Source organism: Papaver somniferum, chromosome 1, assembly GCF_003573695.1.
Source record: "Papaver somniferum cultivar HN1 chromosome 1, ASM357369v1, whole genome shotgun sequence".
Taxonomy (NCBI): Eukaryota; Viridiplantae; Streptophyta; class Magnoliopsida; order Ranunculales; family Papaveraceae; genus Papaver; species Papaver somniferum.
In genome coordinates, this window is record NC_039358.1 from 144,204,801 (window position 1) to 144,232,744 (window position 27,944).

At 37.3% G+C, this 27,944-nt stretch overlaps 3 protein-coding genes across 9 annotated transcripts; 1 reads left to right on the forward strand and 2 right to left on the reverse strand.

Annotated features, from left to right (window-relative positions):
- The first annotated feature begins 10,169 nt into the window (after positions 1-10,169).
- Positions 10,170-12,513, forward strand: LOC113303247 (pentatricopeptide repeat-containing protein At4g04370-like). Its single transcript, XM_026552279.1, has one exon. It carries the CDS (start codon positions 10,260-10,262, stop codon positions 12,474-12,476), a length of 2,217 nt encoding a protein of 738 aa, XP_026408064.1. The 5' UTR covers positions 10,170-10,259; the 3' UTR covers positions 12,477-12,513.
- On the reverse strand, positions 12,458-16,830 carry LOC113303204 (splicing factor, suppressor of white-apricot homolog). 7 transcript variants are annotated; one of them, XM_026552249.1, is made up of 6 exons: positions 16,433-16,527; positions 15,801-15,890; positions 15,547-15,713; positions 15,308-15,408; positions 14,291-15,082; positions 12,458-14,014 (listed from the first exon to the last, which is right to left on the reverse strand). In XM_026552249.1, the coding sequence occupies exons 4-6, from the start codon at positions 15,332-15,334 to the stop codon at positions 12,659-12,661; spliced, it is 2,175 nt and encodes a 724-aa protein (XP_026408034.1). In that variant the 5' UTR covers positions 15,335-15,408; positions 15,547-15,713; positions 15,801-15,890; positions 16,433-16,527; the 3' UTR covers positions 12,458-12,658. The 7 variants fall into 7 exon arrangements, with proteins under 7 accessions (XP_026408034.1, XP_026408038.1, XP_026408027.1 ...); XM_026552253.1 differs by having other exon boundaries at positions 15,847-15,890; positions 16,433-16,526; XM_026552242.1 differs by having other exon boundaries at positions 15,847-16,830.
- A 532-nt stretch (positions 16,831-17,362) lies between these two features.
- LOC113303257 (protein usf-like) lies at positions 17,363-20,545 on the reverse strand. Its single transcript, XM_026552288.1, has 5 exons — positions 20,379-20,545; positions 18,610-18,752; positions 18,330-18,459; positions 17,960-18,151; positions 17,363-17,721 (listed from the first exon to the last, which is right to left on the reverse strand). Exons 1-5 carry the CDS (start codon positions 20,433-20,435, stop codon positions 17,512-17,514), a joined length of 732 nt encoding a protein of 243 aa, XP_026408073.1. The 5' UTR covers positions 20,436-20,545; the 3' UTR covers positions 17,363-17,511.
- Positions 20,546-27,944: the final 7,399 nt, after the last annotated feature.

A 27,944-nucleotide genomic window follows, 5' to 3' on the forward strand; every position in this document is an offset into this window, starting at 1 on the left:
ATTCCTCTAAACACGGGAAGCATTTGTATTGTGCTCTATTTTAGCTCATAATGACCAGTAGCTTCTGGTAAAACAATGCACGAGGGTTGGCTTGTCCTTGTGGGATACATGTAATCCTTGAGACTACGGGGTTCTTCCATTATCTCAGGTTGGTCCGGTGTGTTTTCCTCAGAAGATGTGGGTATGTCAATTGGGTCTATTGGATTGACTCTAATTAGTCGGTTTGATTGGTCTCTAAAGGTCACAACCATATCCTAATAAGATCATTGATCGATGAAATAACATCTAACAAGCCCACAGTCAATGAAAAAAAACACGACCTAAAATTTGGTTTTGTTGGGTTATGGTTTCACAATGGGTTTTGGTTTATAAAATGTAGAGCTCAAATTTTTGGTTTGAAAGGGTTAGAAACTTTGGTTTAAAATGGGTTTAGAAAATTTTTGGATTAATTGGGACAAAGCCCAACCAACTAAAAGGCTTTTGGTTCTTGGGTTCTTCGAAGAATTTTGGTGAGAACAATCTTAACTCACGGCCCAACAGAATTTTGTTGCCTCTAAGCCCAACAGAATTGTTTTTGTAAGGTTAGGAGCCCAATGGATGGGATATAAACCTATAGTCCAAATTAAAGTGCAAGCCCACAAAAGAAAAGAAAAAATAACAAACAAATAATTACAAGCCCATAAAAGAAAGAGAAAAAGAAAAAGAAAAAGAAAAATTATTACAAGCCCAAATAGAAAATAAAGAAAAACAAAAACAAAAATTATTACAATCCCAAATATAAATACTTAAATACAGCCCAAAGAAATTTAATGAGGCCCAGTTGGGTTAGCTCATGGGTTAGGCTTACTTGATTTTTGGAGGGAAGCCCAAATTTGGGCTTTTTATCCCTTTTTGTTGCACTAGCCCAGTTGGGCTTGGATCTTCCTTAGCAACCTTAATCAACAGCTCAGCAGAATTGCACCAGCAGCTTCACAGCAGTAGCAAGCAGGAGGGAGCAGCAACAACAGCAACAGCAGCTTCACAGCAACATCAACAGCATCTTCACAGCAGCTTCACAGCAGCAGCAACAGCAGCTTCACAGCAGCAGCAACAGCAGATTCACAGCAGCAGCAACAGTAGCAGCAAACAAGGAAGTTGCAGGTCAGGAACAAGCAAGATTAACAAGAAAGAAAACAGAAAACAAGCAAACCGCTACCGAGTCCCCGGCAGCGGCGCCAAAAACTTGGTGGCTCAAGGAATGATACCTAAAAACTACAACCTATGTTTTACCTACAAGTATACAGGGTCTTGATGAAGATAGAATGTAAATAGAGGTTTGTCCACAGGGACTTGGAGGATTTGCTAAAGTTTTCTAAATTTCTAAAGTTATCTGAATTCAAAAGAAGGTACTAAGGCTTTTGATTCCACTACTTGACCCTATGCTAAGGAAATTATGATGCAATGTATGTCTTGTTCTTTCATGAAAGACTACAATGAGGATTCTACTAACTGTCCTAACCAAATTACCCCTAGCATCAGTTGTCTTTAATCAGCACAACTAATCACAGGCATTTAGCTCCTCTAGCTAGTTTAGCTTAAGGCAATCTCTCTAGTGGATTGAATTCTTGGCCAAAGACCTAGCTCCACTCCTAGTATCAGCTGTCTTCTAACAGCACAGGTGATCACAAGCAGGTAGCCCAAATGGCTAAGCATTCATCCTAAGGCAATTCAGCTCAATAAAATAACATACAAATACATTAACATTCCTAGCATATGATCAAGAGCTTCCTCTAAACCCTAGCAAGTGAATTAGAACATGGACATGCTTGTAATCATGATACTAACAGGTATAAACATGCTCCACATTACACAGCATACAATTCACATTCAACCTTTATGCATAAGAGAGATTCAACATGGATGAATTGAAAATGAATTTCGAAATTAATATTGAACTGCAAATATTGCTCACTGGCTAGCCCAGAGATGCCGAATTTCACAACCCCTAACACCCTTTTATAGTTACAACAAAAAAATTCCAAAATCCCCAAATCAGTGAAATTAGGGTTTTACAAAAAATCCTTACCTAATCTCTGAAAACGACTGATAGCTCTCACCCATGCTTCCTTCTCGTCTGCTGATGCTACCCATGCCTTCGATTTATCCTCTAACCTCACCTATTTCATCAACTCCTAACCTAGGGTTCCTGTGAGATGAAACGATTAGGAGGTGATGTAATAAGTGGCTAGAAAAGTAGGTCTTGGTTGTTAGAAGTGATGATAGCTCGAGTGGTGGTGGTTGAGTGATTTGGGGGAGAAGATGGTTGAGTGATTTGGGGGGAGAAGATGGTTGCAGAGAAGAAGAAAGGGATGGAAGAGAAACTCGATGGATTTGGGAGAAGGGTGCGTTTGGTGCGGGTAATAGGGTTAGGTTTCTTAGGTGTTAAACGGGATCATCAAATTTGATGTTTTGTGAAGGGAATCCGTGGGATGATAACTTCTGAAACGGATCTAACGGCGAGATGGAGACAGATTATGAGCGACCGTTGGATGCAAAAATACAACGAAAATAACGGCTCAAGATGGAGTTAGGTGCTGTAGTGTTGGTCAGGTGCATCGAAATCTGATGCATGATGACGCAGAGACCGTTGGATGATGGAATGGATCCAATCTTACGGTTAAGAAGGAAAACGTGTTTGGGTATTGAATTTTGGGTTTAAGATATGGATTTGGGTTTAGGAATTGGATTTGGGCTTAGGTAATCTTGAGCCCACTTCTTCTTTAAGAACAATTTCTTCCTTTTTAAGCCCATTTTTATCCTTGAGTCTTCCATAACACATTCTTCACTTCTTTTCCGCTAGAGTTTCCACCGGCTTTCTCCCGTGTCTTTGCTCTTTTGGCTCCGCAACTCATCTAGTCTTTATTTGGTACCTAAAAATACAAAATTAAACAATATTAAGTAATTATCCTTGAGGAGAGTAAAATACAAAATTCATTACAAATGGGGGAATTATGGTATGCAAAATGGGATAAGTGCCAATAAAACGATGATAAATAATGCAATATTTGGCGCCTATCACATCCATCCTTGTTTATTGGATACGACTTGATTGATCTTTGGATATTGATCTTTGGAATCGTCCAAGTACCCTCACACATAAATCAGGTTAATGGACTAGTCTCTGTAAACTTTATGATTGTGAGAGAAAGACATATAATTTAAATATTATTCCTTGATTGAGATTCATTAAGTTGACTATCAGAATTGTATTTAAGTTTGTCCATACAGGTTTCCCAAGAAAAAGTTGGTGGTGTATTTTGGTCCCCCGTGTTTTCAATATGTTAAGGATAACAAAGTTATCAACCCTAGAGAATCTCAACTGAGTCAGTCAGAAGACCAAGTAAATAGCTAAAGTCTTTAGGCTATGTTTACGTTCTGTTAGGTGAGTTGTTAGTCAGTCTTTTGAATCTGTTTAAACTCTGTAACAAATCTATAGCTACATAACAATATCTTTTCAACATAAATAAGACTACAATCACCACAAGTTAAGTGTGGAATATATTCACCAAATCTATTTTCTAAGTTGGTATCAGAGCCAATTTTCTAAATCAGAATTGAATTTTACTTGAATCAATTGCGCCTAAGTGTACTCAAGTAATGATATTTCCAAATGATCACATTGATCATTGTCGTAGTCTTTTGCCTTCACACTCCGACTTTAGTTGCACCACGCAACATAAAAGGACTTATGAAAAACTCGGCCTCATTCTTCAATCATGTTGCGCCTATGCCACAACATTCCCAAATAACCAGCACATTGATGTTCTTTGCTTATATTATCGCAACACCATGATTGAAATACTTAACCTAGGTATATTTACGACTTAGGATTACCCGGGACATCCCACCGTCACTTTGGACGTGGTATCCTCTTCACGTGCCTTTGAAACTAACATGCCTTACTTGTTCTTTCAAACTGCTACGCTTTAATGTATTGAAAAAAAAAATATAGTCTTCCATGCCATGAGTCAATATTGACTCATTTATTTGATGGGATTAATTCTACATTCTTGTTGTGTTACTCCATGCCATCGCATTACCACATAACTCTCAACATCAAACTCGTCTATGCCACCAACTATATTTGTTTCTTTCACTTTCAGCATCTTCTATTGCATATTTTGGCTTAATATGCTATGTAGCATCTTCGACGTGAACTATATTTACTTTGAACGCAAGAAATTTCGTATCAAATACCCTCATTCTCTACTACCATATAGAGAGACAATTCCCAACACCAAGGTTCTCATGACCCAAGAGGAATATGCTCAAACTTAAGCAAATACTCGCATCAACTGATTGCGAACTTCTAAGACCTAAAAAGCCTTACAATACTGACCTCACCTTCGCAATTGAGCAACAAACAAGGAAGCGAGACAGCACCCACTGTCCCCAATATTGCAAATCATATTGCCACATGCACTCTTCTAACTATCAACGTTCTTATGTATCTCCCATAACGAAGCACAATATAATTGACACTTAGTTGAATACTCCTTCAAACTGAGGCTTCATGTTGCTTTAGCTTTCATAAAAATTTCTTGAAGAATTACCTCATGCCATCCTTATGCATCACCTCTAATCTGTCCTTTCTTTTCCATGTATCCATAATTCGGCCTAACTTTCATTTCTAGGTGCACCATGCATCCTGGCCATGCCCAAATCCTATTTAGCGCATGCTACTGTTGCGTATTTTCCATACCAGTTAGCACCCAAATATTGACAAAATTTTATGCACCTTTGCACAAATGAATTGGCCTAATTCCGTTATTCTGAGCATCATCATAGTGCTCAACAAGTCATATTACTCAATGAATTTTGTGGAAAAATTCCCTTGGACAGTTGCAAACAAGGCCAGCAATCCTTATAAATGAGGTACCCACTGCCTACGTTCCATGAAGTATGAATGCCACATTATACTTCAAAACTTAACTGGAACTCATTTTATTCCCCATGCACATCTGGTTACTCTTATCTTTACCCTTCTCCAAAATCAGGTTAGCACCAACATTTGCAGATTTGCAGTCGATAAGAACGTCTATTGTAATTATTGATCGAACGCAGGTATTTGGACACCTTTTTCCAAGCATATCGTTCCCACTTTCATAAATTGGGTGCAATTGCACTCCTTGTATGCATCTAGCATCTAAGAAGAACATTATGCAAACATAAGACTGTGGTGTATCGGTTTTTCCCTAACTTAGCTTTATTTCTTCAGCCTTTCCATAAGCTTAAAGCTAGACAAGAAGTGGCAATTATTATTTCATGCCATCACCCTTCCACACTTTGCACTACCACAAAGGTACATGCATTCGAGAGAGATAATTTTAATTTTCCATCAAACTGGCTATGATGAGACACCTTCAGTTATGTCGCATAGACAGGTTTTATATCTTCTTTGCCACTGCAAAGGCCAACATCATCTTTGACTTTAGAAATTTTTGAAAAATTTCCATTACCACTTGTGATGTATATGGTACTGATAACATTACAAAGACATTCATTCGAAATGCATAATCTTTACATACTTTTGAGAAACAAGGATTTTAACACCTGACTTGCACTATAGAATTCAGCATACTCTTTAGTTTTGTCAGACAATCACTTGAAAAGCGGGTTTCTAATGATTGTCGCATATTCGTCTAACACTTTGGGTAGGAATTTTGACATCTTTGTCATGAACTTCCATATCATGTTGTTACCTCAAGCTTCAAAGTTCATTCCAATTGATCTTTCCACACAAGACCAACTTCTTCTAGTATTCATACTAACAAAACCCAAACAATTCATCACTGAATTCGACAAACAAATGATACCGTCTTGAGTAAAAGAGAAAAAAATCAACAACTGACACATCTATGATACCGGCTGTCACATGCCCATTTTACGACCTAAATTTTTCCATGGGACATGACCGTCAACACTCTGTTGTTGATCAATTTTCAGACCCCGATATGATAGATAGAGAATAACTGTACATGTAAAATTAAAGTATTAGTAATTTGTAATAGAACACGTTGATTATATTGCTTTAGAGTAAGAACTTTACAACGTTTACATATTAGGTTTTTCTACCCTAGGTGTTATTTCTTCCTCCGAATCTTTTTTTTGCTAGTATTCTTCTAGTCTTCTGCGTGTGTCCTCTACAAGCGCTCAAGGTACCTATATTTAGGTTTAGGACTATGCTAAAACTAGTCATACAAATATTAGGAAACCTCCTTATTCTCGTAACCTTCTAGGAATAGATTTCCTGCTTTTTCTTCTAGGAACAGAAATCTACTTCTAGAAGTACTTGGAGAGTAATTCAGTTGTATTTTAAACCTAGGTATAAAGTTTTCTAATGGGCCTATACCTTAAAAATGAACCAGACCTCCCCCATTTGGAGGATTTTGGTCCCTCAAAAGCATTGAGATAAGATGTGCGGAAGTTCAGCTTGAAGCTGCACTCTTGAGCACCACTTTGCACGCTTTAAACTTTTTTCGTTAAGACATTCTTGAAACAATCGTTGTTCTCCAACTCTAGTTAGTTGTGTCTTCTTACTAAGAGTCAGATCTCCTCTTATTACTTCACATCGAGCTAAGTCTTGCGCAACTTGTAACGATGACGACTTATTTTGCTCTTCAATTAGCTTGATTTTTGGTTCCACGTGTTGTTTTGGTGGTAACTTTTGCGGCTGTTGCAGGGTATCTTCAAACCCTTCTAACAACTGTTGCAGATCGTTTTTTCAGCTTTAGTGCACTCGCAAGAGTTTGCACAAACCAATTCACTGGGTTCGTTGACAACTTGTCGAACTGTGAGTAGGCTAAATTTCTGACTAGCATTTACCAAGTGTTTGGTTTTGTTGTGCAGACATAAATTATAGTTTCTTCTTCTCTTTAGAACCTATAATGGGAAAATGATTTCACTTTTACCAGCCTCCAATCTCTTTCTCGTCGTGAGAAAGTTACACCTATGTCCCATAGGTAAGGACTACGAAATACAATATGACAAACATCTAATGGGATAACATCACATGTTACCTGATCTACGTATTTCTTGTTGATGGTGAATATGAAGGTGCATTGAGCAGTCACTTGCATATCTGTATCCTTCTTCAACCATCCTAACATGTACGGCTTAAGGTGTGGTGTTGTCTTCAACTTACAACTTATTCATTAGTTGTTCGGATATTAAGTTTCGTTGTGACCCGATATCAAATAGAGTGAGAACAAGTGTTTTCTTAACTTCTGCATTCACCCAAAATAGCTTTTCTTTAGTAGATTCTGAGATCACCGATTTTTTCCTAGTGACTTTTCCTTGTGTCTCAGTTAAAACCCCTTTTCTTGTCATCGTCACAACTTTTTTCTCTGGATTTGGCGATCCGTCAATTATCTCATCTTCATCCCCTCCTTCTTCTTTATTATAGATGGTTGTGGTAGTTTTCCTGCGATCTTTCCACCATACTGGTCTTGGATCTGGATCTAATTTCCAACACCCTTCCTTTGAGTGTTGAAATTTTTTGCAGTTCTCTCAGTATCGGACGTTTCCGTTTGCCACTACATGATAAGATCTGCACTCTTTATGAACCATTTTCACAATCTCTCCATCTTCCGTTCTTGACTGCTTTGCTCCAACATACTGATTCTTCATCTCAATATGCATAGCTATCTTACAAGCATCGTCAATGTCAATTGTTGAGAATAGTGTCAGTTCTGTCGTATTGAGAAAATTAGTCCTCCTTTATACTTCTCAATAGCTTATGGATCTCTCATATTCACATTCAGTATTATATCTTGCTTGCGAAATTCAGTAGTGTATCTTTTCACGTACTGTCCTTTCTCTTGTCGCAAGAATTGTCATTGTTCGTGCAATTTTTCTTTATAACCAATTGGGTAAAACTGATTTTGGATAGCAATTGTGAATTGCTTCCAAGTAGTTACTGGCGCTTCGTTGATAAGATCCAAACTTGATGTATATGATTTCCACCAAATTAGGGAATGCCCATCAAGTCTTAGTCCAGTGAAACTTACTTGTTGCTCTTCAGTAACACCCTTGGTTCTGAAATAAACCTCCAAAGACTTGAGCCAACCATCTATTCTTCTAGATTCAGATCCCCATTGTATGCTGGAATTTCAATTATTTCCTCCACTTTGAACAGCGAGCTATCTGTGAACCTTAGTTGTTTACCCACGTCCAGAGTTATATCGAAACCGTCTATTGATTTGGTATGTGAAAGCTATAATCCTTTTATCATCTCCTTTAGCTCTGGCAGATCATTTTTCATTGTTCTCATATCTTCCTCCAATTTCTCCATAGTCCTTCTTATAGATTTGAGGATGATAAAACTGATGTTTTCTTTATTCTATCAATATTAGGATCTAATTGTAATATTTTGTTACCCTTGGATTGAATCCCCTTCCTTCATCGCTGGGAACATGGCTTACTTACCTTCTATCTCTGATACCACTGATCAATTTCCAGACCCCAATATGATAGATAGAGAATAGACACACAAATATAATTGAAGTACTAGTAATTTGCAATAGAACACGTTAATTATATTGCTTTACAACGTTTACCTTTTAGAGTTTTTTCCCCCAGGTGTGGTTTCTTCCTCTAGATCTGTTTTCTGCTAGTATTCTTCTAGTCTTCTGCGTGTGTCCTCTACAAGCATTCAAGGTGCCTATTTATAAGGTTAGGACTATGCTAAAACTAGTAATACACAGATTAGGAAAACCCTTATTTTTGTAACCTTCGGGGAATAAAACTCCTACTTTTCCTTCTACGAATAGAAATCTACTTCTAAAATTACTTAGAGATTAATTCAGTTGTACTGTAAAACTAGGTATATAATATTCTAAAGGGCCTATACCTTAAAATTGATCATTGGTTCAGTGAATCAACTTCACCCACAAGTACTCAGCCTTGCATACTTACGCCAAAGTATGCATATGCCTTCACTCTTAAGGTTTTACGCAACGAAAGTCTTTCTTCTTTCTCTCTGACTTTTTATGCCCCCATAAGCATAAGAGGTTTGTCATGCATAAACCCATTTGACAATCTCACAAAATCAGAAACATCATAAACACAAATACATGACAAAGTTAACCCATTTTATTGTATCAAAGGAAGATTACAAAATTTATGTACAACCAATGGACTAAACATGCCATCACTCTCTTGGTAATCCCTTATTCTCTAAAATATGAGACTAACTCTACAAACTCTGTAAGCCTCTCATATCCTACTCTCTTCTATTGATTTATAATTCTTCTACTATATATACAAGAGTTACACAGCCACAAACCGTGCACAACATTTGTACACCCATGGAACAATCATTTGTCCCATAAGGTAGTTCCATAACCGCCAATAATTATGCATACTTGGCCAAACTCTAGCCAACCTTCAACACATGTTCCAAAGAAGTTATGAATACTCTTGGCCTAAGCCAATGTACATCTAACATTGCGCTACAATCTTCTCCCGCACTTTGTTAGCTCATTATGGTTATTCATGCTTCATATGCTTCACTTAACTTGCTCGGCAATAGCTATGCTTACTCTTGCATTACTAGCTTGCTTGCATTGTCCAAGCTTTGGCCAGCGTCGGACTAACGCATAGACCAACTCTTGGTATATTATATACTCTTGCATCATCCTTGAGTTTGGGCCAACTCAATTCCATGGATATGCATCAATACCTACATCGCATGTTGCATTTGTCATTTGACCTTATCTTGTCTCCCCCAATGAAAGCTTCATTGTGTCGGCCAATAAGCTTCATCAGACTCTATAGTGTGTGGCATCTTGGCGCTTTACTGACCCTGCTGGGTCCCGCTATCTTAGCGCTTCATGATCTATGTAGTGTAGCACCATCATGGTTGCATACTGACTAGGCGCTTTACTGACCCTGCTGGGTCCCGCTATCTTAGCGCTTCATGATCTATGCTGTAACGGGCAATTTTTGTGCCTCACTAGCCAGACCTGGAATACCTAGACACCCTGCCCTGTCAAAAAAAAAAAGATCCAACTCCTTTTATCCAAGTAGTTTAGACTTGGTAAGTTTAGGGTTAGTTAACAGATTATAACTTGCGGCAAACATTCGCTGTATGCGACCTTGTATAGATAGCTGTGTACACAAGCAATAGTTAAGTTTCCATAATCACATTCTAATAACTTGTTCGTCTTAAATTGACTCAAATTCTGGCGGCAAAGAAACAGTAACAAAAAGTCACTCTGATGAATAACCTTAAATCTCACTTACCTAGTTCTCTTCCTACAAACACTAAAGCATGTAACAAGATTATCAACCTCCTCTCATCCGCAGGATCACATTTAGATGTCCTTAAAACATACTCATCCATGCTCACAAACAAAATCTCTCCCGATTCCTACACATTCCCTAGTTTGCTCAAAGCTTGCACTTATCTCGGCTTATTTTCTCGTGGACTTTCAGTTCACCAGCACGCACTCGTTACTGGGTCTTCAGATTCCTACGTCTCCTCTTCTCTTGTTAACTTTTATTCAAAATTTGGTGATACTTATAACGCTCGTCATGTTTTCGATGCAATGACTGAAAGAAATGTCGTTTCTTGGTCTGCTATTATCGGATGTTATTCGCGTGCAGGAGATATTGATATGGCCTGTTATCTGTATAATGAGATGAAGAAAGAGGGGATTCAACCTAATTCGGTTACCATGTTGGGTTTGCTCACGGGAGTGTCTGAACTTCGACTTCTGTATTGTGTTCATTCTTGTGTCATTCAATCAGGGGTTGATTGTGATGTTGCTGTGGTGACTTCTCTGTTGAACTTGTATGGTAAATTTGGGAGAACCAAGATTGCTCAAAAATTGTTCGACTTGATGAGTCATAAAGACATTGTTTCATGGTATACTTTGGTTTCTGTTTTTTCCCAAAACGGGAATTTGAGGGGATCAGTGGAGTTACTGAACAAAATGAGGATGGAAGGGATAGAACCTAACCAACAGATGTTTGGGTCTGTGTTATCTGTGGTCGCAAATGGTTATAACCTGGAACTGGGTAAGTTAGTTCATGGGCAAATTATAACAGCCGGATTTGATTTAGTTGTGAATGTTGAAACCACTCTTATAGTCATGTACTTGAGATGTGGAGTCATAGGTGATGCTTTTCGATTGTTTGATAGAATCAGTGATAAAGATATGATTTTGTGGACATCCATGATCTCTGGACTAGTTCAAAACGATAAAGCAGATGAAGCACTCAATATTTTCTATCGAATGTTAAAATCAGGAGAGACGCCATCTTCAACTACCATAGCTTCTTCCCTTGCAGCTTGTGCACAATTATGCGACTTACAACATGGTAGATCTATTCATGGTTACATTTTAAGGCAAAGAATGCATGCTGACATAGCTGTCCAGAATTCCCTTATAAATATGTATGCAAAGTGTGATCATCTAGAGCAAAGTTGTGTTATTTTTGAAAGAACGTGTGATAGGGATGTGGTCTCGTGGAATGCCATTGTTTCAGGGTATGCTCAGGAAGGCAATGTAAATAAGGCTTTCTCCCTTTTCAATGAAATGAGAATGGCTGACCAGACACCTGATGCCATTACAGTTGCGTCTCTCCTTCAAGCTTGTGCTACCCTTGGAGCACTTCAACAAGGTAAATGGATCCATAATTTCTTGATTAGAAATGGAGTTGGGCCATGCATATCCATTGACACTGCATTAATCGATATGTACTCAAAATGTGGAGTTATAGCTACAGCACATAGGTGTTTCGATATGATGCCAGAACAAGATATGGTTTCGTGGAGCACAATCATCACAGCTTATGGTAGTCACGGCAAGGGAGAAACAGCTTTGAAGATGTATTCAAAGTTTTTGGATTCTGGCATCGAGCCAAGTCATGTTACATTCCTGTCTGTTTTATCCGCGTGCAGTCATGCAGGACTTGTAACTGAAGGTTTAAAGATTTTCAGGAGTATGAAAGAAGATTATAAAGTTGAGCCAAAGCTTGAACATCGGACATGCATTGTTGATCTCCTTAGCCGAGCTGGCCGGTTACAAGAGGCCTATAGTTTTCTGACAACAATGTTTCCAAAGCCAACCATCCATGTACTAAGTATACTACTTAATGCTTGTCGGACTTATGGAAATACAAATCTGGGGAATGTTGTTGCTAGAGAAATAAAGTCTCTCAAACCTGAGAATGCTGAAAATTATGTGCAACTCGCACATTGCTATGCTTCCATGAGCAGATGGGATGGGGTCAGGGACGCTTGGATACAAATGAGAACCCTAGGACTAAAGAAGATGCCAGGTTGGAGTTCTATTGAATTACACGGAACCAGAACAACATTCTTTGTAGATCACAGTTCACATGCTCAGTATGAGGAAATCACATTGATGTTAAAAACCGTGGGCACGGAAATGCAACTCAAAGACGAAAATTTCCAAAATTATATCTGATACTTAAGTCTCAACAACCAAGGTGGAATTGCATTAGTTCTTTTACTGAGAAACAAAGATTGTCACCCATCAAACAAACAAACAAAGTGAAGGAAGATGGTACACTAATGTCAGCATGGGTCTTCTTAGTAGTCACAGTTTTACAACAATCAAAAGAACATTAAAACAATCATACATTGATCTCACTGGATAGCGAGCAACATGGCTCGAACTTTTGCTCTGAGATCATTAGGAATTTCTGTTGTTTCAGAAGGCTGGGCATTCACTACTAACGGAGAAGATTTTTCGACACGGTCATCTAATAGATCTGTGTAAGCATCTCTTTTAGCACTATCACCGTTACTGATTTCCCCTTCCTCATAGTCTCCCTTTCTTTCCGAGTGGGATTCCCTTCTGTGCCTGTGGGACCTCTTTCGGTGCCGCTGCTCATCTTCAGAAGAACTGTGGTGCTTCTGTCTATGCCGAGATTCCCTATCTTTAGAAGAATGTCTTTTTCTATGACCGTGCTCATCTCTATCACGGTGTGAAGAATGACGAGAAGAACGGTGCTTCTTCCTCGAATGTTTATGTTCTCTTTCATCATCGTCATCCTTGTCGTCTTCATCCAGCCTTCTAGATCTATAGTGGTGCTTCTTTCTTAATTGTTTTTCTTTATAATCATCACTACGATCATACCTTTTGAACTTGTCTATATCCCCAACGGCATCACCATCAGCAGGTATTGAACTTCCTTCTCTTTCTCTGCTCACCAGCTCCTCTGTGACCAAAATATCCGCACTGTCAACACTTTGAGAAGGTCCATCAAATGAAGAAGCCTTAATTCCAGAACCCTGCAAACCTGAATTCACAGAATCAGGTGGTTCTGCAGATAAACGTGGTGCTGCACCACCCTTAATCATAGCCGCAAACATCTTCGCCCGCTTCAGTCTCTCTGCTTTCTGCTTTTGCTCTTTAGTTAAGCACGCTTCAGAAGAATCTGCTTCAGCGGCAGCTGCAACAGCTGCTGTTTTTGCAATTGCCTTGGCAACTGAAACAAAAGTGGTTTTCTCCCCACTCCTTCCTGACTGAGATCTCGGCAAATCAACAGGTAGTGAAGTACTGGGTCTCCGTGCATCAGACACAGGGTTTGGAGTGGAACTCCGAGCTCGAGAAGAAAATGAAAAACTACCGAAGCTTGAGTTCGGTTCAATATCACCGCTAAGGGCTGAACTGGAATCATCTAATGATTTCTTAGGAAACATATCTAGTCTTGGATTCCTCACGCCTCTTGTAGCTACCTGAAGAATAGCTGCAGCAGCTTCTGCATCTATCGTCACTTCAAGCTGTTCTTGTGCAGGTTTGGGAGGGGGATCCTGAACATCCTTCTTTCGACCACTGATTACCATCTTAAACTTTTCTTTCTTCTCAGAGTCATATGGTAGATCATGATTTGAAGAACCGATATCATTCTTTTTGGAGAGAGCAGCTTTCTTACCACCGTCTTGTGCACTTGAATCTATCTTTTGATGATTAGAAGAGATTTTTCCAGATTGTTTTGACTGTAAAGGAATAAATATAGCAAAAAGCGATGAGATCTGAAATAACAATAAGAGAGAAAAAGCACAAAACTCTATAGCTTTTGATGCACGTAATTACAACAAGAAAAGAGGACATAACTATCTCAGTAAGGTTTTCTATCCCTTTAGGTTTGTAGATGTAATCTCCATTCATAATGATTGAGAATTATTATCAACTAACAAGTAACGAGATTGCCAAATGACGATAATTCAAAATACGGTAGATAAATGAACAGTAAGACTTCAAAGAAAATATACCTCCTGAGCTTCTTGAAGAATGTTTAGGTAATATGGGTGATAAAGGTTGGACGGCAGAAGAAATGGAAATCTCCCATTTTTAGCATCTTGCTCTATCAGTACTGCTTCAAATTCTTTCCCATTCTTTACAATGAACTCGATTAGTTTATCCATTGTTCTCTTCATATCAGATGGAGGGTCCACAATCACAGGTTTGATCTTCGCAGTGACTGGTTTTTCCAAAGTAGTAGAACTTGAACCCGGTGCACCACCATCCATTTTCTTACCACCAGGAACTAAACTCAGGGAACGGTTTTTTTTGGAAGAAAGAGCTGCTTCTTTCACCGAAGGAAAGGGACGGTCATTAGCTCCGACATCTTTCCCAGCCAGATTTGGTGAATCTTCCACTCGTTCTGATACGTGAGAATGAGTTGAGCCTCTAACAACGGAGGAATCAGCAGATTTATCTTCATTAGATTTATCGGCATCCTGAAGTGAATCATCATCCTCCTCCTCCCCTGATTCATACACAGACCCAAGCAAGGATAATGCCCCGCCAGATACATCGGCTATATGATTCTGCTCGGTCTTCTTATCTTCATCTTGTGGTTTGCTATCCACTTCAGACTTCAGAATTTCTGGGTGATCAACAAGGAATCTGAAGTATGCATGGAGTTGATGATCAGGCATTAAGAACCCAAATGTTGGATTATCACCCTGTTTCACTCTCAAGACAATTTCTGATTGTCCTCCATGTTTGCTGACAAAAAGCGCAGTCCTTGCCATGATCTGGTGTAATTTTTCTGTAGGAGGCTGCAAAAACAACAATTAGAACACAAACATCTCTCAGAATAATGACAGAAGTTCGCAAACAACAATAAATTTAAAATGTTAAATCTTATCAAAGAGATCCAGGATCGTGCCATGGGATAATAATATAGTTTAATAATCATAATAAAAGAAACATATTTCTGTTTCCTTCCATTTGCTATATACTGGTTCTGATGATTATATGTTCCGATATGACTGCAATCCCACCTGCACGAACCCTTGGTCATGATACATCAAAAGAAAACAAGGTACCCATGAATGGCAAACTTAAGTCGTACAAATTCCATCCCTGCTCCGTGCGTCTGAAACTTAAGAAATTGGAAGCTTAGAATAACCTATGTGCTTTGGTCAGTTAACTTCACTGGAGCTGATTTGATGTTGTTTCTAGCACCATATAAAAGCAATTTCAATACTGTATGCAAACTTATTAGATGAAGTTCACTTACTAGGCTTTGAAGTAGGTTTTCTGGCACCGGAAAAGGTGGACGAAAACCATAATCTCCCACCACGCTATCGGAGTTCTTTTGGTCCGCAGAAACATCAGAGTTTCCATATGAAAATCCAACAGCACTGTAAGTACCTCCAGCTCCTTGCCCTTCCCCACTGTTCGATTCTGTGCCAAGAAAGAAAGAGAAATTTAAACAAACTTCAGCTAGTTCTAACTTCACAAAGAATGTGCAATGGGTTATCAAAACTTCACCTTAGATGTAAGGGAAAAGAGTCAAGTTAAGTGAAAAGATTCTTACTTGTCCCAGTGAGAGATGCAAATGTTGCAAACTAGATATCCTTCCTGCAGCTTTAACAGTTATTGCAAAAACAATAAATAAATAACAGAATCAAAAGCCTACACTTCCTAATCCTCGCATACTTTGAACTTTTTAGCTAACATAGTTCCGAAAACTTCAACCCGGAAGTCCCGATTACAACAGAACCCATTTTCTGTCGGATTACAAACGCCCAAGACATACTCTAGCTGTGGTTTTCCGGATGATTGTCAATTGAGGAGTAGTTAAAATCCTATAGCTTTTGTTCTTCATGTTCCGGCCTCCGCTCAAGACACCAACAGAACATCTATTACTTAATTGTTTGCAGTCATAGAAACGGACAACCATAAAATCTCTATTTTCTATAGCCTCACATAAAATGGTTCCACATCAATATTTGTCCACAAACTAAACCCTAGAGAAAAGAAGCCAATTTCTTCAAAAGGGAATACAATTTAATCTAATTTGCAAGAGGAATCACAAACCACAATAAACAAATGAATAATCATATTCAAAAAAATAAAAAATAATATTCAGGAGAAGGTAATTTAGGGAATAATGAACAAACCTTGTTGAAGGGATAATAAATCATCAGATTGAGGTTGTAGAAGATCAAGATAACGTTCATGATCAATTTCAGATTCATCTGTTGGAGTCTGACGACGTCTCTTGAGGAGAGGAGGAGGTGTATGCAGGAGATGACGAACATCGTATCTGTCTATCAACAGTGAATTCCATTCAACTAGGGCTTCTTGTGAATTCACAAATGTCGCAGCTGAATCATCATCGAACAGTAAAGCATGTCGTCCAACTACCTCCATATTTACCACACAAATCTCTTCTACTCTCTTGACGAAGGAGTTCCTCTGATATTTGGATTTTTAGGTATTCGTCATTCGTCCAGTTTTCCCTAAAATCCTTTGCGAAAAATTTCAGGAGGGCGAGGGGGAGTTATATTTGATAACCCAAACATTCACTAGTCGGTGCCTGGTATCCGACAACGCGAGGAACTTTCACTTGTTCGTGGACCGTGGACCGTGGTTGATATTTGATATCTTCTTGGAATATTTTCCCAATTTGCATTTGGTCGCTACAAGGTCACAATGGAGAGATGGATGCAGTGGGGAGAAAGGGGGACTGGAGTACCATTGAACTCCAACTCTTGCAGCATGATTCATATTTCAAGTGCAACCACGCGGTTCAGTTTTCTTTGCGTTGTTTGCTATAGCTGTTTCGATTCTGGCATGTTTAATGTCTACGATTTTCTTTTATAAACTGACGAATGGATTATCATCGGTCCCAGAAGTATTGCAGCAAATAGTTAGGTTTTTTACTCGGCTAATTGATTGCTTCAGCTGTGAGGTTACTGAGGTGGTAACACTCTTGCCCACCTTTTAGGTTAAACAAGCAAAAGTTGGGTTTATTAGGTGCATGTGAGTTTTTATTCTCATCAATCACACTTCTGAGTTTCCTCCAGTGAAAAAAAAAAAAAACAGATAGCAACAGGGAAAAAAAAAGTTCAATCACCAAAGGCTAAAGGTTTATTAGGTGCGTGCGAGACTGCGAGTACTAGCTCAAATACTTCCAGAGAAATAGTAGAGTATGAGGACTAGATCCAAGAATAAAACATGAACACTGCTTTCAAACTCATACAGACAAGTATTGGCTCATCCATGAATCGAAACGAGACCAGGCGAGATCTACCGCTGCTTCATCCTCATCGTTCAAACCCATTTCCTTCCTCCTCTTGATACCTTCAGCGGATCTGTTCATAAAAGCATGTCCACTGCCTGGATAAATGTGTACTTCATGAGGCAAGCCAGATGATTTTAGTTTCTCTTCCAGTGCTTTTGCTGCCTGGAAAATTAAAATTCAAAAAGTGAGGAAACAATGAATTCCGGACGTGTTTGGTTGATTTTATACTTGAGTATGTATAATTCAACTCAAGATCTTTCAGTGAATGTTTCGTTCTGGTAACATGTTTTATTTGGTTCTAATACTAGAAAAGCCAAATACTACTTGAGATACTGTAATGAGAAGGATTGATTAGTTCTAACACTGGAAAAGACAACAAAGTTATTTAGAGCTCCCATACCGTGATGTCTGAAAAGCCAACAAAGTTATCAAGTTCACCAAAATGTGCCTGCACAGGTGCCCTGGTCTGGGTAGGGTCTGCAAGCTCTTGTGGAGGGACACCATAAAACGCAACAACAGCGTCAACTTCAGGAATCAAAACACCACTCGCAATGGAGAGAGCTCCGCCCATGCAATATCCTGTCACGCCTACCTATTGCAACCACGTCAGAAGGTTTATGGAAAGTTATCTAATCAATCTTGAATATGCTTCAAAACTCACATATCAAATGGAAGCCTTTTTCCATGAAAGCGGATCGATGAGATTATATGTAATTTTATATGACGGTTTTCATTGTCTGATCAACAAGAGTAACAATTTAGCAGCAAACCTTCTTTGAACCATTTGCCTTGAGCCAGTTAACTGAGGCACTGATATCCTTAACAGCACCTTGCCAGTCAAGACCATCCATCAAATGCTGAGCTTCTGCAGCATCAACACCAACCTTTCCACGATATAAGCTAGAAAAAACAGCAAAAGATTGGTTTTTCAGCCGCTGCCAGTAGTGATAGCAAAAGTCTAATGGTTACTGTAAGAAATCAATACCAAAAACTATTTGTTGTTATACAAAACATATACATTAAATATTTGGTTGTTACAGAATATCTTACTCCGGAATGAGTGCTTTATAACCCGAACCCAACTGGGAAATTTTAATAGCATGGTTCTTGATCTCAAAATCAACACCCCACCATTCTTGTAGTACCACTATCCCAGGAGCATTTTCTTTGCCAACAACATATGCGTCAAAGCTCTGATGTTCAAAACAAAACAAAACAAAAGGCAAAACTATCAGTATTAGTGAAGAATACTGGATAAAATAAAATAAAATGCATGCTTAATCTAAAAAACTCAGCCAAGCAAACTGGGAGTCTTACGGAAATCTCTAGAGTCAGGGAAATGGTCCTTAACAAATACACCTAATGAAGTAACCATGCTATACAGATGCGCTGAATAAAATCCCCGACTTAAGAAATCCAGATAATACAAAAAACAATATGATTTGATGAACACAACCATCACATTTACACTCTGGCGGTCAACATTCCGGCTAAAATTTAGTAATATGCATGTATGATACGCCAACAAAGATTATTCGTGCTAAAACCTATCATTAGGATCCTTCTGTGGTCGGGTCAGACCCAGTTACCCGGCAGATACACAAAAATCAAATTAAGATGTTGATCAACAAGATGGTGAGTACAAGTTACGCAATTGTTTTAGAGCTAAAGAAGGGTTTTCTCACAAATCGAAAAGATGGTTTACAAATAACTGCTCCAGTATTCATGAACTTCCAGTGTTAGGTGACGACGAAAACAAGAGAGAATGGTGTGGTAATCAGAGAGGTGAGTTTACTATAGCTAATGCAGTAGAGATCATTAGAAAAAAATTCCCAGTTTTAAAGGTGTGGAAAAAGTCTGCGCGTCCAAGTATTGCTAGTAATGGGTGAAGATTCCAAGTGGGTGTGTAAAATGATAAAAATTTGAAGAACAGGAAATTCCACTTGCTTCAACATATTATTCATGCGGAGCAGATCAAGACAAAATCACCTTATTTGGAGTTGGTTGGGTGGGATTATCAATTTCTTAGAATCCTTCTAATTTTACTGGCATCTTTTTACATTCAAAACAGCATAGTGCATTCAGTGCAATGGTCGAGATATGGTTCTTAAGAAATAAGGTTGTCTTTGAGCAGGTAATTCCTGACTTGAGGAGGCTGAAACAAAGAATTATATTACTAACCCATAAAGGTGGTTACTGGGTAGAGAATGCAAGGAAGCATGAGAAATTCATCTTATGACTTACAAATCAGTTGCAGAAAGTTGGAAAGATATTCATATGAGGTTACTGAATGCACATGATCTTTACCAGTAGCAGGCTCTGTTTTGATCTATTGCGGATGGTGCAGCAGGTAATCTAGGTCCAATAAGATTTGGTTCCATATGCAGAGAGTCTAAGGGTATTGTTTTGGGTAATGGATCAGGTGATATTGGTGTAGCAACCAATTCTAAATAGCTACGGTTTCTGCAAGCAAGTGGAAGTTGGTTCTGACTCCAAATCTGTATTCACAATTCACTGATTTTATCACTGGCTGATTGTCTTAGGTGGGTTAGCCTAGATGAATGATTTTGCTATTTGGAAATAAGTTCAAAGATTTTCATTCAGAAATCAATCCTATGCGGATTTATTAGCAAACAAAGATGCTCAATTGAAAAGAAATCAATCCTTTGCGGATCAAGACTGAGTGCAATTTCAAGAATTGAATTGCCTCCCCAAAACTTTAAAACCCTAAAAACCCCAAAAGGATATAAGAAAGCAACACAAAAATTGCAGAGAAAAACTGTAAAAAGAACACAAAGAGGAAAAAGAAGAAGACTTACAAGGTCGTCTCGCTGAATCTGAACTTTCTTGAAATCAGGGGTTACAGAGGTACACATTGATGATCTAATTTAGAGTCTAGAAGTGATCGGAGAGAGTGTTCTTGCTAGAGAAAAGGTTTTTCTATTAAAGGTTTTAGCGAAAGCTAGTGATGCCATTTCTTAAATCCCTTCCTTTATTCCCCCACCTAGTAGCTTCTCAGTCTTTATCGGGTGGCACTAGTTGTAAATATGTTGTCATGGTAGAGTTTATCTTGTTATTTGCCACTGTCAAAGGATGCCATAGGTTTGCCAGGTAGCCGAATTTCACGAAGTAACGAACCGGTGTGTTTGAAATTGAAAGTGAACGTAACTGGGATGTTTGAAAGTGCAACTAGTTAAATCAATGCATGACAAACAAATGTTTAAAATTGGAATAAGAGAAAAAAAATATATATATGTATGACAAACCAATAAGAACCTTGAAATTGCCATTACACAAGCTTAGATGGCTGATGCCTTCGAAATTGCACTCCCTGAATTCACAGTTATATCAAATGAAATCAGTTTAGATGCAAGCAATCTCGATATGCGTGATCAATTCTGGAAAAGTTTGTAGAAGCTAGAAAATTCCGAAGAATTAAATTGTTTCTCCGGAAATGTTTTCTGAATGCTCTTACTACAATGCTCTTACTACTAATTCTTGATTGTTTAGCGTTGTTTAAGATATGTTTTTTTCTTATGCTTTTGGTTGTGAAGAGGAAGAAAAGGTGGAACATATTTTTGTCCATTGTTCTTTTGCTAAATCTGCATGACCCTTATCATCATATCTTATCCAATTTTTATCAACTTTTATAGCTTTCTGGAAATCCATAAGTCTTGGATGCCAAAACTAATCAACCGAAACTCTGTTGAATTAGCTTTGACTAAAACGTGTTTTTTGTCGAAAGAAAAATATGTGGGAATCTTCCAAGAGAAACAAAGTTCACTAATCCAATTAGCCTTAGTTATTCAGATACATATCCAGTATTGGTCTAAGACAAACATCACTAGCAACGGTCCATTACTGGAAACTAGAACAAGATAGAGTTATGGAAAAACCTAACAGTAGAAAACACAAGATCAATTATGATGCAACTTGGGTTTCTAAAGGCAATCATTCTGATTTTGCAGTAATTCTTAGAGATGGTGCATGTGACTTTGAAAGAGAAAAAACATGACCATCATCAAATCAACTCCAGAATAAGCAGAAGCGTGAGGGTTCCTTCAAGCAGCACATTGTTTCAAGGAGAATGAATTCAAAAATTTCATCATAGAAGATGATTATAAAAGTTTGATTAGTAATTTTAATGAGAAGCCGACTACCATTACTTGGCAGAGTACAACTATTTTGGAGGAGACAATGAGGATTGGTGACTCTTATCCAAATTTCTAGAGATTTTTCTTTATGTACAAACCAGACAATGTTGTGGCTGACACACTTTCCAAACATGCTAAATTGTATGTTTGTAAGCTTAATTAGGATACGAGTCCACCTCTTTGTATTATACATAAACTAATCTATACTACAAAACAGAAGGGATTTTTGAGCCACCGACATGTGGATTACATTTTCAGAGACAAATGGATGATCTGACCATTCCAGTTTCATCCTAGCCATTTACATCTGACGGATGTAATAATTGTAACCTTCTTCCATTATGGCTATATGCGTTTATACCCTCATAATTAGTTCCATACTAAAAAATAATGTGGCCAACCTTCGTCTACTTGCAAGACACAAGTAACATTAGAGCATTTGCAGTTACAATGTGTAAAACCCAAACAACGAAGAATTATAGATCCTCTTTTCCATTATACTCATTGTAAAGGGGAAAATGGAAAAAAAAATGCATATCCAAAAAATGACACACCGAAAATTTGCAAACGAATTAATAGGCCTTATTTTAATTTTAGTTCTCGAATAAGCCAACCTTCGTCAACCTGCAAATCGCAAATAACATTAGAGCATTTTAGGTTACAATGTGTAAAACTCAAAGAATAAACAACTTTAGGTCCGTTTTTTTTAATGAAAAGAATAATTCCCATAATTTAAAAATAATAGTCGTACCAGTATGTCCCTCTGAAAATGAACCATGTTTATTCTTGGGAACATTTGAGAGTTCTTGATCCAGATCATGACTATATCTACGTTCACGGATGCAAAGAATAGTTGAGACACACGGTGACATCAGATCTGCTTCCTCTGTAAATATGCATGCAAGAAATGGTGAATTAGTCGATGCTCGGTTAGTGTTCGATAAAAGTAATAATAGTCGTACCTTTACGTCCCTCTGAAATGAACAATGTTTATTCTTGGGAACATTTGAGAATTCTTAATCCAGATCATGCCTATCTTTTCATTCACTGATATGCCAAGAATAGTTGAGACAAACTGTGATATCAGATCCGGTTCCTTTGTAAATATGTTTGCAAGAAACGACGAATTAGTCGATGCTCGGATAGTGTTCGATAAAAGTAGTCGTAGAAGTGTAGTTTCATTCACGGATACGATCAATGTATATGTTTTTGGGGGTTACTTGGATGATGCAGGTAGACTTTTCGGTGATATTCATCAATTCCTGTAAGAGATGTTGTGTCGTGGGATGCAATTATTGCCGCTTATGGTAAAAAAACATTAAGTTTTTTCAAAGATATGTTAAAATCAAGTTATCTGGAGATTGGGAATTGGGTAGATACTTGGATCATACACCCCATCCCTCTAACTATGCTCGCAACGTATACCCAAACTCACTAATTTTACTAACAAAAAATTTCTTTCTTACCCATAAGAAAAAAAAACGTGCATACTATAAATACTGCATGCAAATGAAACGCGTGATTTATGATTAATAAGACATAATAGATCATTCAAAATTAAACGTCAAAACATTAAAAAAATCACAAATTACCATTATTCAATAATCATGTATAGATACAGGAGCATAATTCTTTGACCACATACCCTCACACTCATTTACTCATTTCTAACGTTTTTTGTTAGTAAAATTTTTAGCGCAATAACATCAACATGTCAAACACGATTTTTAGCGCAATAGTATCAACATGTCAAACATGATTTTTAGCGCAATAGTATGAACATTTCAAATATGATTAGCCACAGTCCCATAAAATTCGTTGCTCAAAACGTGTTTGCTTCCTTTTCAAGAATGCATGATTGCGATGAAAACAAACCTGCAGTACTCAACTTTCGTGTTGCAAGAAAATGGAAGAGATCGATTTCGTGGAGACCAACGAAGTCACTACTCTGGATTTACTGATGATTGACAAAAACGTGAGTATATTCTAATTTGGATCTGAATCAATCTAATGTTTATTTGGATGTTTTTTGGATATTAGTCATGCATTCTAACCAATTTTGACATCTCACACACGGGGATACCATGCACGCCATTGTCCCTAAGAATTTAATATGGAAGTTCAGGTCATTGCTCCATGAGGGAGGGTTATATTCAATCTCAAAGTTCAATACCACAACGAAGAAATCCAGATTTCTTCCTTCAAAGAATGATTATCGGTTATTCTTCAAATGGAATACTGAGGTTGACTGTTTGTTGGGGGATACCAGAGGCATCCCCATGCGTGAATCTTCCTTTGTTGAATTTGATGATTTGGAGTCTAGAATAAACAACATCTATCTCACGGGTACTCCTATTAAAACATATTTAATTTGGAGTAATTCAAATTACATCCGCAGTTTTGTTAATTATTGGTATGAAAAATATCTAAGATATTCATAACTACAATTTCTCATGACTCAAATTAAGTCTTATGATAGTGTGTGGTAATTATTAAAATCATTATGATAAAAAGTAATCCCAACTCATGCCATGCCGTTACGGCACGGGTTATTTTTAGTAATATATAATACCTAATATTATGAGTAAAACTACATCCAACTCCACTTTATACAACTCTTAAATGATGCTACTAATATTTTAAGTTAATTTGTTAATGGATTCCTAATTTACGGGGGAACCCAAAAAACAAAGTGCACAGTTAGATGATGGCTTTTATTGGTCACACTTAGGGAACCTCAAGATATTGCATCCACAAGTGTGTAATAGTCCATCTATGAGGTTATTGAACGATAGAATACCTTGATATTGTCCAACAATCAAAGAAATATTTTCTTAATACAAACTAGACAACTCTTGTGTTGACTCCCAAAACCGGCGCAATTGGAATATGTAATTATCCTTTTTATCCTCTTAGTTTTTTCATTGGCGTTTTATAAAATGATAGGGTTAGTACATTTCAGCACCGTCCAAACCATTTTTAAGCTAACTCTAGCCAATTTTCTCTTTGCTTATTGCAAAATAAATACAAATCAAGGTTTATTATCTTTGTTGGAATATTAAAAATAAGATATTTTTACACCGTTAAAGATGCTTTTAAGGGCGTATATACTTAAATCACCGAAATAATAATTTGGAAATAGAAAACCCAATAAGTATGTAAAAACATTCCAAGTTTGTAAAGGGTTTTGGAAAGAGTTTTTTTTTTTTTTTGTTGTTTTGAATATTGTTTGGATGATTGATATCTTTAATGATCTAGAAGTGCAAGAGCAATTTTTTCTTCAAATATCTCTTTATTATCCGACCCACATTCCAATCCCAATTTTCCACCTTGTTCAGATTTACTTAACCATGTATTGATGAATGAATAGTCTAAATTGTGAGAGCTTGTTGCCATTACGCGATATATATTACTATAAATATGAAACCACTGACTATTTTGTTAAGTCACATATTTTGATACATTCCAAAAATCACTAGAGGATTAGAAACTCTATTACCTTGACAGGCCAAAGTGCATCCCATTTGCATTTTCTCCCTAAAAATGAACCTGCTTAGCATGGGGAACTAACAGATTTACATTTGGACTAGGGGAGTTTTCCTCCACAGAATTTCCAAATAACACTATTTGATTTAAATTTTGAAATTATTCAATTGGTCCCCATTGATTTTGGAAAATTGATACAATAGGCTTAGATTTTGTAGGCTTTTATATAAATTGTTTTTGGCCAGAAAAGTACTAGTAATATGGATTATAGATACTAGCACTATGAATAACTTCTCGAAGTTAAGAACCTTTCTTAACGTGGTTTTTATTTAGAGTATTCATATGAAAGAGATTTTCCTATATGTAAAAATTACATGTGTGATACATGTGGTACATGTGACATCACATACATGTAATACATATGCAAAATAAAATCAATTTTATTTCTTAATATCAATGTTTTATTTGTATTCATCTATTTTAAAGATAAACATAAATATTTTACTTAAGACATAAATTTCCAACAACAGTAACTTCAACCATAATCATTAGTTTTTGAGAAACCCTTCACCAAATTCAGTGCTGCCACTCTTGTGTAACTCTACCATTAAACTGAATTTGTAAAGTCTACTGACGATTTTTTTTTACCACCATTGAAAACTTGGCGAACCTGCAAGCTCTGTTGATTGGATTTTGGATATGAAAGTAACTGTTAAAAGCACGTGCATTTAAGTTCTTGATGAAGGGGGAGATTGTTAGAGCATTGCTTGGTTGAACCCACCAAGCGTTGGTATATCAAGGTTGGTTGTCATATTTTAGTTTCAAAACTCAAAGTCTTTTGATTAGATTACTAGAGTCAACTTCGTTAGGTTAGACTGTGAAATCTAGAAATGTTAATACATACAAGTACTACTCTGAAGACCTGGAGGTTATGATGACGTATCGACATTAACGAACACATCATCCTTCTACTTGAGGTTAGTAACACAAGACTTGACTTGTTTTCATTTCTATCTATGTTACTTTCAAGTATTGTTTAGATTGAAAACATAACCTGCAAAGCTACATATATAAAACTCTAGTATAATAGACTTAATCATCTTATTATAATCAAAGTGTCAAGAAGAATATACAAGTTTTATCACCACTTTGGTATATTGAAATTACCAAGTATAACGCTTATCTTTTGAACTTCACAATTGCGACATAGACACTATCTTTGTAATTTATCACTATATTTTATAATGAACTTAGGATTGATTTTATGCCTAAAAATCTATGTTTGATTACATGAGTGTGAGGAAGTAGACATACGAAATTGTTTTGTATTTGAGAGAAATCAACGGATTGGTGATCTGGTTCCTATTGGGGATTTATAGCCGGACCGATCCCTATTTGTGGATCTCTAGCATGACCGATCCCTATTGGGGATCTCTAGCATAACCATCGCTACTTATTTGGGATCTATAGTATGACCGATCCCCATGGCAAAACTGATTTCAGATATCACGTATAGTTTAGGGTTTGTGTGATTTTGGAAGTTGGGTTTGCAAAATAGGAAAGCTCGGGATGTCGATATTGTGAGTAACTTGAACATGTATACAAATCTTACATTTTATTGTTCAAAGATATGCCTTAATATTCAAGGTGAGATCCCAAACAAATATATTTGAGAATCTTTTTGTTAAGATTTTCGGATGTGTATGTATTATTTTTCCAACAAGTAAAACATATCTCTGGAAGATATATTAGTAAATTATACTTGTATGCTAGCTAATATTGAGTTGTATCCCAACTATTTTGAAACTGACGAAAATGAAATAAAGGACAATCTTTTTGAAACGGAGGGAGTATTTTGTAAACCTAGATCTGGTTATCTTGATAATCTAGATCTTGGTTGATCTAAACCGGACAAAGGAGTTTATTAGATTAAACGAAAGATCCTTTATTGAACTCAACATAAATCCCTGATTTACTTTCTGAAATTGATAGCGCGGTAACCGAACAGATTATTCCTTTACTATTATAAGACAATCCAAAGGAGTTGAGTGCTTGAAGTCTATATAGTGGCTTCATTCTGAGAGTATTCAAAACTGAACTATGTCCTTGTTTTTTTTTTGCATTTGCGGTTTCCTCGTTCACAAAATCTTGTTGTGTCTTTACTGTTACCTTTAGTAAATTAAAACTAAGTAAATTATACATTAATCAAATACTTGGGTTGATCCATATAGTTAGGTCAGGTTCTGGACTTTTACTATAAATCAAGTGTGTACCTTGTGATTGTTATCTTCTTGACAGTCTGTAAGGATTCGTAAGCTCGTCAATGCTCTTAGACTGGTCAAGAGACGATTGATAGACGCATTTATGTGTCTAATTTGTCCTCAATGTTTCGTATTGTTGGTACTCGATTTTGTACTAATTTTGTTATTTTATGTGTTTGTAGGCATTTTTGGGAAATAAACATTTTTGGAAAATTCGGCTCGAAAAGTTGATTTTGGCACCCGGAGGACACGTGCTATGCGGACTCTCATTTTGGTTAAGGGGCACCTCAAATACTAAGGGGCACCTCAGTTGAGGACCTACTAGTCGCACCCCCAGTTTGGTTAGGGGATACCCTTTCTTCTTCATTTGAATTATGAAAACCGGCGGGAAAAACCAACCTTCAGCTGCCGAAATTAGGGTTGCGATTTGAGCTCGTTTCAATGAGACTAAACGGCTGAATTTGATTGGATTTGTTCATATGGG